The 14,487-nt window shown below is 39.3% G+C and overlaps 1 protein-coding gene across 4 annotated transcripts in view; it reads right to left on the bottom strand.

Moving 5' to 3' along the window:
• Positions 1-13,958, bottom strand: part of LOC101877379 (cytosolic phospholipase A2 beta) — a 29,458-nt gene extending 15,500 nt beyond the window's left edge. The window contains exons 1-8 of one of the 4 annotated variants that reach the window (XM_005143954.4): positions 13,856-13,958; positions 7,934-8,006; positions 6,757-6,933; positions 5,988-6,124; positions 4,832-4,963; positions 3,212-3,270; positions 1,533-1,575; positions 267-330 (exon numbers count right to left, since the gene is read on the bottom strand). In XM_005143954.4, coding sequence (XP_005144011.2) covers positions 267-330; positions 1,533-1,575; positions 3,212-3,270; positions 4,832-4,963; positions 5,988-6,124; positions 6,757-6,933; positions 7,934-8,006; positions 13,856-13,876 — 706 coding nt within the window. In that variant the 5' untranslated portion in view covers positions 13,877-13,958. The remainder of the gene's footprint in view (positions 1-266; positions 331-1,532; positions 1,576-3,211; positions 3,271-4,831; positions 4,964-5,987; positions 6,125-6,756; positions 6,934-7,933; positions 8,007-13,855) is intronic. The other 3 variants (XM_031044499.2, XM_031044500.2, XM_031044501.2) reach the window with 3 other exon arrangements.
• Positions 13,959-14,487: the final 529 nt, after the last annotated feature.

The raw sequence follows: 14,487 nt of genomic DNA, 5'->3' as shown, positions 1-14,487 counted from the left end.
TGGAGTGCTCCAAGAGTCAGCGCTCTATCATATCATATCATATCATATCATATCATACTTCCACCAGCAAAGTTTACTGTGTCCAGACTAGGAAGAGACACAGAGGACAGCATTACAAATGGAGCAGTTCAGGGACTTTCCCTCTATTACATTTTACTGTCTTTAGAACTTCCTTAGTCATCTCTGTATGTGCCTCTATCTGGATCTGAATGACTACGATAGGGTTAATACGGTCATGACCTCAGTTGACAGATAAATCAGCATACCTTTCAGATATTTCCTGCTTTCATTAATGTCCACTTGTACTTCCAAGCAGCAGAGATCACGGGACTGTAAAAAACAGGAGTGGAAAAGTGTGAAGATAGCAAATGCCACATCTGCTGCAAATAATGAAACATCATGCAGACAAACACTACCTGTAATACAGAGCCAACTAAACTGGTCTCAACACTGGAAGCAATCCAGCTGCACAAGAGTAAATTCAGAACTTATTAACCTAGGACAGTAGCCCAGCTACACTTCTTCAGAACTAGTTTGTCCATAGAGTGGTATATTGCCAGATGTTGTTATACCCATTCAAGTTATCCCAAAATCAGGATACTGTACAACACATCGTTGCCCGAACAGCTACACATATATCTGATAATTACTCAGGAAAGGTGAGGGAAAACACCTGATGATGAGTTTCTGTGTATTGCGGCAGTGATTAGTTTACAAGGCATCTTCTTGCTGGTTCTGATGCAGGGAAATCATGGTTATATTCCACCCTACCCTCCACCTGAGTCATTCCAGTTCACCTTTAATAACTCATGCCAGGACAGTTTTCCAAGGCATTTCAGGAACAACTCATGTCAATCATTACAGCCCTTATACCTCACACAGAAAATGAGGGGGGAAGAAAAGAATATGTGTTACTTTGTCTCCGGGGTATTGAAGACTACCATCTGCAAATCACGTGCAAACTTGAAGTGGCTGACACACAGTACTTTGTACTGCTTAGCTGCTGGGCCAGCCCAAGGACACAGGTAATATACCCATGCTGACTACCACTAAAGTAGGACTCTATGTTTCAATGACTAAAATAAATCTTTATTTAAAAAATCATTCCCCAAAAAGCTGTTACATTAGATAGTTTTCCAGCCATGAGCATACTGAACAATCTACAGACTCATCCCTTTTATAACCTCTGTTTTTCCTGCCAAGTGCCATACTGTATTACGCAAAACACAAGCAGTTTTCACTTTGAACATCAACAAATACGGGGTTCTGCAACACGAACAAACCAGAGATGGGCAAAATATTGACATATGTAAAACCTGAGGACTTCAAGAAACACTGATTCTATTCTTGAATCAAGAGGACAACAGTTAAGCCATAATGAATGGGAATTGTTCCACAGTTTTTGCTCTATAATGCACACCATCCTTTTATCTATTATTGTAGCTTCTGAAATGTCAGATGGATGGGAGGAAGAGGAGAGACTCAAACCGAAGGAGAAGTCACTCCAAGCTAAATTCATATGTGAAACTTACCACTAGGACGTCATTGGTAATTATGTGCTCTGGAGGGCCAGGACTGAAAAGACAGAATCAGAAAACATACAGAAGCTGTGTGAGCATCTGGTTGGGATTTTTTAAATAGTTTTATGATCTTTCCTTCTTAAAATGTAATACAGTTACATTAGTATCACTATTTGCTTTCTAAAAGGCATAATACAGGATCACCTTCTAAGCACGTGAACCAATATATGGTAGCCTAACAAGAAGAAAGGCAGGAGAGCCCATAAAAATACCAATGCTTAAGACTATATGCTAAGATACAGTAGAACAAAGACACACTGGTCTATGTGGAGCCATGTCCTACTATTAACACATGACCATATGACTTGAGGAAAGCAAAGACTACTATTTAATGCATTCTGTAAATACTTATTAGGAAAGACAGTTGTGACTGTTCCAGATTATAATTTACAACTGATTACAAATGAACAGCAAATAAGAATTAGCTCCCACTGAGCTTGAAAACACAGAGGTAAGTAATAGAAGGTCTTGTCCCAGACATTTTATCTTGTAAGACCTAGGTCAGTCACTGAATGGGTGTAGTTATTTAATACTATGAGAATCTATAGAGTCTACTAACAGCATCTCTCATTCAGGTCAATAGTTCAACTGCTACACACATTCATAAGAGCTTTCATATATCTTAAAGGATCAATAGTTATGTAGTATGTAACCTTTGAGTTTCTGCAAAGTCTGTGATATTTTACCAAATATCACTTCCAGCCTTAAAACTTTTATTTCAGCGATAAAATGTATTTAAATATAAATAAGTAGGTTTGACTTCCAAGGGTGGAGAACCCTCCACATGCCTTCTAACTTGAATGGTGAAGGATGTTCCTCTTATCTACCCTGAATCTGCTCGGTCCAGTTTCCAACCACTGCATCTTATTCTGTCCTTCTTATATATCTGCCTGTGACTGCATCCACATTTGCAGGAGATGCTTACACCATCTCTTAAAGTATCTCTCACAGACAAATTAAATAGATATCCCTGAGTTTGACTGTGGGAGAAACTAACCAAGAACACTGGTGATTTTCTTCTGCAGCTTTTCCATGTCTGAGAATAAGAAGCCATATTTACCATGCAGTTAATCAGTTTTGATTGGACTATGTTCCTTTTTTTTGGTAATGCTAAGCTCCGATACACGAGAATGTGTAGTTTAGGGTTGTTTTTTTCAACCAAACTCACAATGGCATTTAGAAGAGAGATAAAGTTAATCTTTCGGGGTTTGTACTCCTCCAGGCAACATTGATTAAGACCATCCCCATTAAGGTGGTAATTTTATTATTTGTTGTTTTTCAAGTTTAACCAAGTGTCCTGGGTTCAGTTTCACCAGAGTCTTCTAGGCATTGTTTAATTAATATTAACAACTTGAAGAGCACCTCTGTTAGGTTTTACATGCATCTTGTGTCTAGGTTATCATATTGTGCCAATGTTACTACATTTCCACAATCAGGATATACATGTCGAACAGAAGGTAAGATTTGTATGAAATACACTGAATGACAGAACTAGCTGGGGAACTTAAGGTAAGTTTGGCACTAACTTCAGCTCGCTGCTGGGAGGAAAAGCTGGAAGAAGTTCCTCTTTCTCTGAGATATCATTACTCCCTGGCAGATCTATACCTTTTCAGCTCTGAAATTTTACTCACATTCTTTCCATCCAGAATTCCACTTCTAAACTTTCCCATTTCCTAGTACATGTCTCTTTCTAAAAAGAAAAAGGTAAAATAAATATGGATTATTGGAGGCTACAAGAATTTGGCAGTATAGACACACAAAAAAAGCACTTCCATGGCTGACATCTCTTCTGCCAATGTTACCAAGAAAAGCTGTGTGTTACCTCTTTCCAAAGCTGAGACTGCAATGGAAACCACATGCTTGCAAAAAGCGTAACATCAATATTCTCCTATTGTGGGATGTGTAGAACTATAGAACTATACATATTTCCAAGGATAAAATCACAAGGGAAAGCTTGACTGATGGAGAAATATAATGGCTTACTGTAAACATGATGTGCATGGGAGAAAGGCGTTGAAGCCCAGCAACAAAAGTGACTAAGGCCAGTGTCATTTCCATGTACAGAGCATGGAATCCAACAGAGATGAAGTTGGCAAGAGTAGTCTGTACTGAGGTGGTTACTGAATCATTATATTTCCCAGTGACTCACCCACTGGCTGAGAGTGCATGGCACCAGTTTGCAGGATACAAGGAATATCCATGTTAACAGCTTTCAGCATTTGAAGTAGCTGTTCTTTTGGATATGGACTGTTTTCTTCCTGCAATTAGCATGTAGTAATACCTCAGCCACAGCTCAGACAAGCCCTGGAGCTGTCACAGACCTACCCAAGCTTTGTTCTCTGGACAATTCTTTTTCATGGACTCTTTAACAGAATACCAAAGACGTTAGCAGAACAGGTGTGCCTTTACTATGGGCTACAGAAATCTGAATCACCTGGAAGGAAACCCAGCATGATCACCAATAGGAGAAGTCTGAAAGAACCATTAAATTCAAGAGCTGAGTGGATTGTCTTCCTGTCTTAAATTTGTCTTAGAGTGGCCATTAAAGAGGAAGTGTCCTCTAAGCATGGCAAAAGTTGAATAAAGATAAAAGGTATGGAAGTTATTTATTTGGACTATAAAATATAAAAATGATTTTTTACAAATGCTCTCTGTTAACAAATTTTGCCCTCACAGAGATGCTGGGCATGAAAGAGAAGCTGCTTCATTTTTTGAATTCGTGAAAAGAGATTAATGAAGTCACAAAAATTCAGCACAATTATATCTGTTTTGATGAAATACTGATAATGGTATATAAGGATACCTGTTTATGCAGACCCAAACACCACTTAACATAGAAGCCAAGTGGACAATGAGGTCTTCCCAAACTCTCCATGTATTTTCATAGATTCATAGAATCATGGAATGGTTTGGGTTGGAAGGGACCTTAAAACTCATCCAGTTCCAGCCCCCTGCCATGGGCAGGGACACCTTCCACTAGAGGAGGCTGCCCCAAGCCCTGTCCAACCTGGACTTGAACACTGCCAGGGATGGGGCAGCCACAGCTTCTCCGGGCAACCTGTGCCAGTGCCTCAGCACCCTCACAGTGAAGAATTTCTTCCTAATACCTAATCTAAATCTCCCCTCTTTCAGTTTAAAGCCTTTCCCCCTTTTTCTATCACTACTTGCTCTTATAAAAAGTTTCTCTCCAGTGTTTGTATAGGCCCCATTAAGGTAATGGAAGATTGTTGTGAAGTCTTATGAATCCTTACCTCTGATTTCAAAGCAAATGTCTCACGGATTGTCTCTCCTGGTCTGATTCTAGCAATATTAAAAAGAACTGTGAACTGCATGTCATCTTTGGTGAGTGGATCTTCATCACACACTGCCAGTTCTAAGATGTTCTGGTAGCAGAAAAAAATAAACAAGAACTCTAATTGAGCTGCTATCACACAGAAATAAAAAGGGGGTTAGACATTTGCAGCTGCTTGACTAACACAATAGTAAGAATAAAGCAACATGCTTTCATTCAGGAATTTGCTAATGGGAAACACCATCATTAAACCCAATCTTGGGAAACATATGATATCGAAAAAAAACTACCTGTAACAGAGAGCTCCCACTATTCTGAGGCAGAAAAGATATCAGTGCTCTGCACCATGCTGATAACCTGCCCAAAGAACACACCCCCAAAATTCTTTTAACTACACAAGTTAGGGTAGGATTAAATTTGCTGTCTAATCCACAGCTACTCCTCTACTCTTTGCTTACAACCAGTGAAGGGGAAGCTCTTTCTAAACCAGCCCAAATTAGCCCAGATCATAGAATCACAGAATCATAGAATAGTTAGGGTTGGAAATGACCTCAAGATCATCAAGTTCCATCCCCCTGCCATGAGCAGGGACACCTCACACTAAACCATATCACCCAAGGCTCTGTCCAACCTGGCCTTGAACACTGCCAAGGATGGAGCATTCACAACCTCCCTGGGCAACCCATTCCAGTACCTCACCACCCTAACAGTAAAGAATTTCTTCCTTATATCCAGTCTAAACTTCCCCTATTTAAGTTTTAACCCATTACCCCTTGTCCTGCCATTACAGTCCCTAATGAATAGTTCATCCTCAGTATCCCTGTAGCCACCCTTCAGATACTGGAAGGCTGCTATGAGGTCTCCACGCAGCCTTCTCTTCTCCAGGCTGAACAGCCCCAACTTTCTCAGCCTGTCTTCATACAGGAGGTTCTCCAGTCCTTGATCACCCTTGTGGCCTCCTCTGCACTTGTTCCAACAGTTCTGTGTCCTAACTAATCAGCACCAAATTCTGTTACACAAGCATTTTCTTAAGTTAATTAGCACAGTTGATTGACAGGGTGTCAACTAACAATTCTCAGCTATTCAAGACAGTGACATTTATATTTATCTACTACCTCAACTTCTCTCTGGATCCTAAAGTAGAAAGTCTCGTTCCAGATAGGGTTGTCAGAATTCTTGATGGTTTTGGTCTGAAGCTTTCGATTTGAAGCAGACGGCAGCCACAAGCGCACGTAGCAGTCTGATGCAGTCACTGCAGCAGAGAAACATTAAAAACCTGATGCCAATGTTATAGATGGAAAGCAGGGTAAGGCCATGATTCTGGAGACTAACAAATATTACTCCTTTTCTTTTCATAAATAGAAAGACCATCAGTTGGAAGCAACCAAGGAAAACCATCTAATTCCTGGGTAAATAACTACAAGTTGTAAACGTACACATGCACACACAAAGTACATTAAGAACCATGTTTCCCATGTGAAGAGAAAGAGGTAAGAAAGACCCCACTGGCCATTCATCGGGCAACATTCCTTGTGATTCCAGTCAATTATGTTAAAAAAGTTTAACTAAAACTAGAGCTAGCACCAAAAAGGGCTGTTAGGATCATTACAGGAAAGGAGGATGCATTTACAGAGAAAATCAGGAAGACTGTTGCTCAATCCAACAACATAAGCATGCGAAAAGGACACAATGGCTGTCTAGAAGGGTTAGGTACTAAGGAAGATCTGTTGCAGCTGAAGGCTGGTGTGGACCCAAGAACATGAGGGCATGAGCAACTTGGAAATCTTCATCTCACTTCCAGCCTACATCTACTCCTTATGGTTAGTGAGTCAGGCCCTCGAGCAGCCATCCTTTGGGAAAAGCCAGGTTGGAAAGCACATTTACTTTGTGAAGCTGGACAACGGTGTGAAAGGAAATCTCCAAGGTGATGTCTTTCAGAGCTGGAGTCTGGACTTGACTGATGATGTGTACTGCATCCCAAGATGCCTAAATACTTCAGACTGGTATCAAGCAGTGAATAACATTGCCCCGCAAGGTTTTGGCAGGAAAATGGAACTGTCCCTTCAATAGAGTAGATAGAAGAGATCATTGAAACTCAGAAATACAGGCCTTGTCACACTACCACCTTTCTAGTGTCCACCTCTGGATGTTGCTATATGGCATTTGCCACAGGAGAACAGGAAGCACTTCATCAGGCAGTTACTCAGCTCCTTGTGGTTTCCCTTGCATTCAGGCTTGGCCAAGGCTGTGCTTGGCCCTGCTCAGTGAGATGCGAAGGACCTCAGCTGTAAAGTAACACTTGTTTTGCTGAACATGTCATTTTTCACTAGAGGAATACACACGCCAGAGGTTTTAAGAGCACAGGAAAGAGCAATTCAAGGTCTTTGTCCTGGCTGAGGAACCCATAGGAGACATGAACAAAACTGGCAGCTGAATGGCTGTTCTATAGTACACCTTGAGACGGAGTCATGGGAGGCTGTGAGGGATAATGAGTTAAAGAAAGTTGAACACAAAAGTACACAAAAAAAACTCTGATTTGCCTGCATGCTCAAGGGCGTGCTTAGGGCTGGATCTGCAGATCCAGAAACTACCAACATAATTTCACATGACTGGTTATCTGAGAACAGCAAATACTCCAAATGATACTGTACTTTAGAAAGCTTGAAATTCTCTAGTTTACCTATATTGCAATAAAAGGGTCCTAAATACTTGCTCTATGTGGCAAAATTCCAATCCATTAAATGATTTCTATCAATCATGAACATCAAAATCAAACCACTTCAAGCAGATTTACAAATTGCAGTATCCTCATAAGCCCTACCTTCCCCTGTAGTCCCAGAAATTCATCTGGGAGGCTTCATTTTTACCAGTTCCCTGCGATGCCACTAGATATGTCCTCCAGCCTAATGACACCTCAGGCACTTAATTCAATTACAGCCCTGGCAGTAATACTTCTGTTGTTGTGCTTTATGTACGTTGCTTTTATACCTTCAAACTCAGGAACATTTCTTACTGCATAAACTCTGGAGGTGACTAAAAGTACAATCAAAGCACAACTCACACAGGTCTCTTGATTTGATGTTCTTAGCTTGTATGATTCTTACAGAAAGCATGTGGATGGGGCAGAACTTCATCTGCAGAGAAAAAAATGCAATTAGTTTCACGAGCTCAGAATACAAAAAAAATATGTAATCACCCTATTTTCATACATCTTGAAGCATGGATAGCCATAGCAATGGGTGTATTGCCAATCTGTTGAAAGTCCTGTGCCATAGGAAGGTCAGAATTGAGCCTTTGGAAGACAATACTAGGTACAGCACTGACACTAGATGAGGACATGGTAGTTACCAAAATGCTCTAAAAACTTCTGACTTTATATCCCAACTAGGTTTTCATAACAGTTGTAAGTAGGCCAAGCTCATCAAAAGGCATCTAGAGGAATGCACAATATACTTTGAGTGAATGGACAATAAGACAATAAGGCCCAGCAGAGATCCTTTAAATGATGAAAGAAGTGTCCTGCTTTGGAGGCATAATATCACAGAATCCCACTTCATTAGGTATATTGTAAATACCAATGGGAATGGAGCCCCTTTCCTTCCAGATATGAGATTTATTTCTATCATACCCAAGCTATCATTGTAACACTTATTTCAAGTTACATGTCCCTAACGCTAACAAAGAATTAAGCTTCCCAACCTAAGCTGGTCAGAAATTATTTGTCATTTTCAAAAGACATCTGATAAGCCTGAATGAACACACATGTACAGACACGTGATAATCTTAATACTATAAGAAGAAAACATTTTCTTCTTCCTTTAAATTGGAACATTTAAATTTCTTTTTAATTTTCTGTTGTTTTACATATTTTTTACATATAAACACAGCTTGTCAGCAATTATAAGCAATAATAACATACAGTGTTATAATAAATAAAAACAGGGCCTCACCATGTTGGAAGTGTTTCATTAGTTTGAATGGCAGCTTAAACTACACACTAAACTGAAACATCATATCTGCCTAAATGAGACTATCTATTTCATTACATTGCAACAAAATAATTCAACAACTTCATTTTGAAAGTTAGCACCATGATTAATGTTCCTGGCATTGAAAATATTAACTTTGGAGATAGAAAGAGCTGGGGAAACTGGAACTTTTCTATAGGAGGAGTCATTCACTACACTTAATACAAAATTCTTTTAAAATGAGGTGGAGACAACTGGGCAAGTTTATTAGAGATGAGAATAGCCTTAATTCAGTTTAATTCAGTGTTGTTTAGAGGTAAATTACATTACATCAAATGGAAGCCATTTCAACTGTGATTTGGCACATTCAAATAAGGGCTTAACATTAAATTGTATGATGTCACTTTTAAAGTTACATCCTTTTTAAATTCAGATTAATATTCAAGAGTCACCTTGAGCAGAGTTTTTAAACATACCAAATCACAAATTACCCTGTTTCTTGGTCTTTTAATGGTTGATTGAAACAATTCCTGTATAAAAATGTAAGACATATTTGTTCTTGCATGACAAGAACCATTTCTGTTACATTTTCCCCCAATTTGAAACGGACAAATCTAAAACATTCTGCATTTAAAGCATTATGGACATTACAAGTTCCAGTTGGGACACTTCCGTATTATTCCATTGGCCACTGAAGGAATTTGACTTTAATTTTCCTGTGCAAATACTCCCAACCGGAACACTCAGTCAGCATTCCTAGTGGGTATCATTAACATGAAGCATTGGATTATGTAGGCAATTACAGAGCTGACTGTTTTTAATTAATATGTTAATTCTGTGTTGTTTTGTAATCGCTTCCCCCTTGCTCAACAGAAGCCAAAGCATTCTCAGAGTCTGCCTTTAAAGGAGAAACGGATGTTGTACAAAGTTGCTTTGAACCTTTTGTGATGAAAATGTAATTGCTTATAAAAATGGTGCATCTGCAGTTCATCATCATAGTACTCACAGTTATCATTGGTGTCATGTTTTCATCCTCTCCCACTAGAACCAGAGAACTTCACTCCTCCTCTTTTCCCCTTTCAACAGCAATCACTTCCCTTAAACATGTCAGCATCTGCCTACATCAAAGATGACTGTTCACTATTTCTGATTTGTTGCAGCTTAGTCCTTGTGTTGTTACAGGGTAAAAGAGTAAGAGGCTCAGATAGGTAAATGTGGCCATAATAACCCTATGTGCAAACCCTTAGGGAAAACCAGAAGCCATCCCACTCCCAAGCCTGCAGTTTACTTCAGGCTGTGATAACCATTTGGAATCAGGCTTATTCTTTTTGTTTTCATCAGAAAAAGGCACAGCTAATTTTTCTTCTGCAGTGTTCTATAGCAGACTGTTTAGATCTGGTTTTAGTGGTCTCAGATAATACCCCTGCCTAAAACTGCCAGCATTTCAGAATATCTCCTTTATTAAAAATAATTAGAGAAATAAATTGCTATTTTCATAACATGACAAGAAACGTGTAATTTCATTATTAATGCAAATTGATAAGCACAGACCACATCCAGACAGCTCTTGATAGTCTTGCAGCTGTACTGGTCTTGCTCTCTTTAGTTCACTTCCCCGGAAGAAACAGTTTCCCCCATAGGCACACAGAGGAACAAACTCCCTCTGTAAATATCAAGTCAAAGGTAGCTTTTCCAGAAGTGCATCATTCCATTTTTGCTGGAAAATTAGTAGTGCCACACTGACGTCAATGATGGCTGCCTGTGTATGTTTGCATAACACCCCAGACCAATAAATAGTAGCATGCCCAGAGTCCCAAAGAGTAGGCTGAAAAATGACACCACCACCCCCAAAAACCCCAAACAACAAAATAGAAACAAACCAAAAAAACCTACACAGAAACAGAAAAAACAAACTTCTTTTCACTTGATAACATTTAGCACTAAGCTACATTTCTGCACCCTCAAAGCCAGTTTTGGGGGAACCATTTCAGGTTTAAAATATGGAAAAGTCAACAAACAGGAGATAAAACTAACATGTAGAATCACCATAGCTGTGTCAAACCTTCACAAACTAAAAATTCACATCTGTTCCTAACATCTCTTTGATTGTAATAGTGCACCTTTGCTGACCTACTGACTGGCTTCCAGGGAACAGTAATATGCTGGTCAGCTTTAGGAGGATACATAATTCTCCTGTCTGCATGCAGTTGGTCACTTCAAGTTTCCATCCCAAAAAGACAACTTCAAGAGCATGAAATCTTCTCAAAGCTCATTAATAATGAGGTGCCTGCTGAGATGGTCTTTGGATGGCAGTGAAAGAAGGAAAACCTCCCAACAGCTCATATGTTTGATTTCATTCCTTATTGCCCCTCCATGCTGCTCCTAAAACAAGATCTCATAGCTTCACTAGAAAGTTAGTCTTCTAGTGGGCAGCTTCTGCAGAGACGGGCGATCTCGGAACATCCTCCCACCACCACATCTCCTTTCTTTTTCATTTGTTTTCTCTCCTTTGCTTTGGTTTGCTTTTATTCTTTTCTTTCTCTTCTCTTTTCTCTCTTTCTAATTTTCTTTATTTTCTTAAAATAAAAGTTCTTGGCTTGTACTTGGAAGGCCAATTTTGATGGCCTTGCACCAAATGTAACCAGTTTTCTGAATGGAGGTAACACCAAGTTATATGAAGTGTTACGTGAGGAGTTTGCTCTCGCTATTTTGACATGCTGTAAATAGCTGTAGGATTTATCACTCGGCTTTATAGATACCTTTCAGATATGAATAATTACTTCCTTTCATGGATTACTTTTTCTTCCTCCAGTGGTATCCCGGGCTGTATAATATCTTATGGACAAGCTCTCACACAATCATTTGGCATATTCTTACTATTTATTTTATCCTAGATACTAAGGATTTGCTTCAACTAAAACTTGGCAGTTTATCAAAATAAGGTTAAAAATATGAATCTATAAAAACTATAACAAAAAGCTTTGTGATCAGCCTGGTTCCAAAGCACTCTTCTACATAGATTCTTTGATATCAAATATGGGCTGATATTCTTATTCCCTCCATCAGTGAGAATACTGCTAGCAATTTCTCTTTCCCATTAGCTGCTTATTTTGTTCAAAATTAGAGGAATGCAAAGTTCTAGTGGGAAAAGCAAATGCAAAACCAGGAGAGAGAATAGAAGGAGAGAGCATGACCACAAAAGCTGTGTTTTCCTTGGGAATCACAGTTATCCAAAATCTTATCATTCGAGGTTGAACAGTTAGTAAGTAAATCTGAGTATTTTATCACATTAAAATGATTCCATAGGTCACAAAACTACTAAAGAGTTATTAATCTTGTCTGAGCTGAAGAAAAGACCCTGCTATGAATATCAAAAGCACTCCCAGCAAGTTGTAGAATAATACTGTCCAACACTTCTGGGCCAACTTGGTAGCTTTCTTTAAACAACAAAAAATTAATTAGAATACCACATATAGCATTAATAGAATATGACAGTCTTCTAAGTAGGTCATTAATAGAATATGACAGTCTTCTAAGTAGGTCTTCCTAAATAACTCAAAGAGTTCACACTTTTCTAAACACCTTTCCTTTTTAATACAAAAAGAAATAAACAAACCCCACTCTGCTCTGATTTCCATATCTATTTACTAATTTACATTCATGAAAAATTAATTTGCCTGGCTGTATGGCAGAGTTACGGGCTGCACTGAATGAATTTCCTTCCTTGGGAATAGAAGCTTTCTGACCTGAAGCTAAGGTCGCACTCTAACCTTTTGGCAGTGTTGCTTATTAACCAGGACTATGTCTACACTTGTAGAATGGTACTTGCAGCATTAGGATCAAAGGCAAGAACTTTGGTTGTAATTGAGACTTTCTAGATAAAACTATATCTGAGCTATCCATTCATCTATCAGATCGAGAACTATATTATCAGATACAACATTTATATTTAAAATTGATAGCTTTTATATCTAAGAAAGATAGATAGCTCTGGATCTAAGAGGTAGCTAGATTAGATATTAGTTTTATCCAAAGTACATTATGTTTATGTCATTTGCCCTGAGTACCCAACATCTGAATGTTTTCAATCTATCATTTGAGCTTTCTCTTCAAGCTACTGATATTTTCCTGGATCTTTCATTTCACTTGCAAATGTTACCATGACACAAGTACAAGTAGTATTCTTCATTCTTAATGATTCATGATTCTCTAGAAGCCATAGCATGTAACACCGTTTCTTACTGTATTTAAAACCCACGAATGTCCATATTTCTTTTATTTGCTGCAAAATTTGGCATGGGGTTTGATATATAGAGAAAGGTTAGTTGTAAGTAACTCATATCTTGGATTTCAGACACCGCATCCATTCCTTTATAAAGATATACATGAGGAAGTAACTCTCAGCTAATTATTCTCTTGATTTATGCTAAGAAAGTATCAGTTAAGATCTCTGAATGGAAATTCCTATTACAAAACTCAAGTCCAGACATGAAATACTTCCACTAGAATTGGAGGCGCCCTAAACATTACGTCAAAGATAGCTCAATCAGCCAAAGGGCTCAACAGAACTCTCCCCTCCAGCTAAAGTAAGATAAATTATGCTTTCTTGCTAGAAAAAGATGTTGGGTTTTCAGCCGGGGCAGGTGACAAACATGCGCTATCCTGAGGAGAGCACATAGTAGGGGTAGAGCACTTTCATTTTACAGTGAGCTAAACTCATGAGGGCCAGCCCTCTCTTCCTCCCCAGTGTTCATGCCAGCATGCACACCTCACGATAAAAGCTAAGGCCACCTACTCCCTGTTTTCACAGAAGCTCACTTGCATGTTAGTTACTACATGGTGAAAGAGGAAAGCAGTGAGTTCACAAAGTCCAAGAGGACCCTCCTGCATCGCACCAGTTTGTCTCTGTGTGCCAGCAGATGTAAGGAGGAAAGAGTTTGCTCTCAAGACCTGGACAAGGGAGGTCCCAATGGCAAGGTGCTGGGTCACAGCAAGGCACGGAGCTGTTCTCTTACCTTGGCTGGTGGGCTCCCCATGGCATGCAAGATGGCGACAGCAGCAGGCACCCCAATTTGAGTAACAGATCCGTCAGCTGCCAAACAGGCTCACAGCTTGTTGTTGTGGCTGAAATAACCTGAAGGACACATATAATTTATACAGGCACTGAGCTCCACCCTCTGCCTCCTCTGTGTGGAGAAGAGTCTGCCTATGTCTGAGAGGGACAGATCTGCAGTGTCAGAGCGGAGAGGAAAGCTGCAGTTACCACACCTTTGCCTGTCACTTTATTACCTATCACAACTTGTTATTACCTCAGGTTTTTTGGGTAGATTCTGCCACATTCAGAAAGTCTTCTGCACTCCCCATTTATCTAGCCATCAAATGAATTTTCAATGGTTTTTAAGTTCTTCCACAAAAGACTCCAGAAAATAAAAAACAATCAAAGGGAGGGAATAGCCAAAGCTTAATAATAAAAATTACAGTGGGAGATCAACCCACTTCTGATTGCTCTTTTCAACTCTTCCTACAACAGGGAGTTGGTCCAATACATTACTGGAAATCTTTCTGCCAGCCAGTAAATCAAGTCACCTTATCTTGAAGTACCTGCTGGAAGATTGCCTGGCCCGTGTTGGTGAAGTTGAGGTAAATT

Source organism: Melopsittacus undulatus, chromosome 4 (genome assembly GCF_012275295.1).
Source record: "Melopsittacus undulatus isolate bMelUnd1 chromosome 4, bMelUnd1.mat.Z, whole genome shotgun sequence".
In the NCBI taxonomy this organism is placed as follows: domain Eukaryota; kingdom Metazoa; phylum Chordata; class Aves; order Psittaciformes; family Psittaculidae; genus Melopsittacus; species Melopsittacus undulatus.
This window is presented reverse-complemented; position numbering and strand designations above follow the sequence as displayed.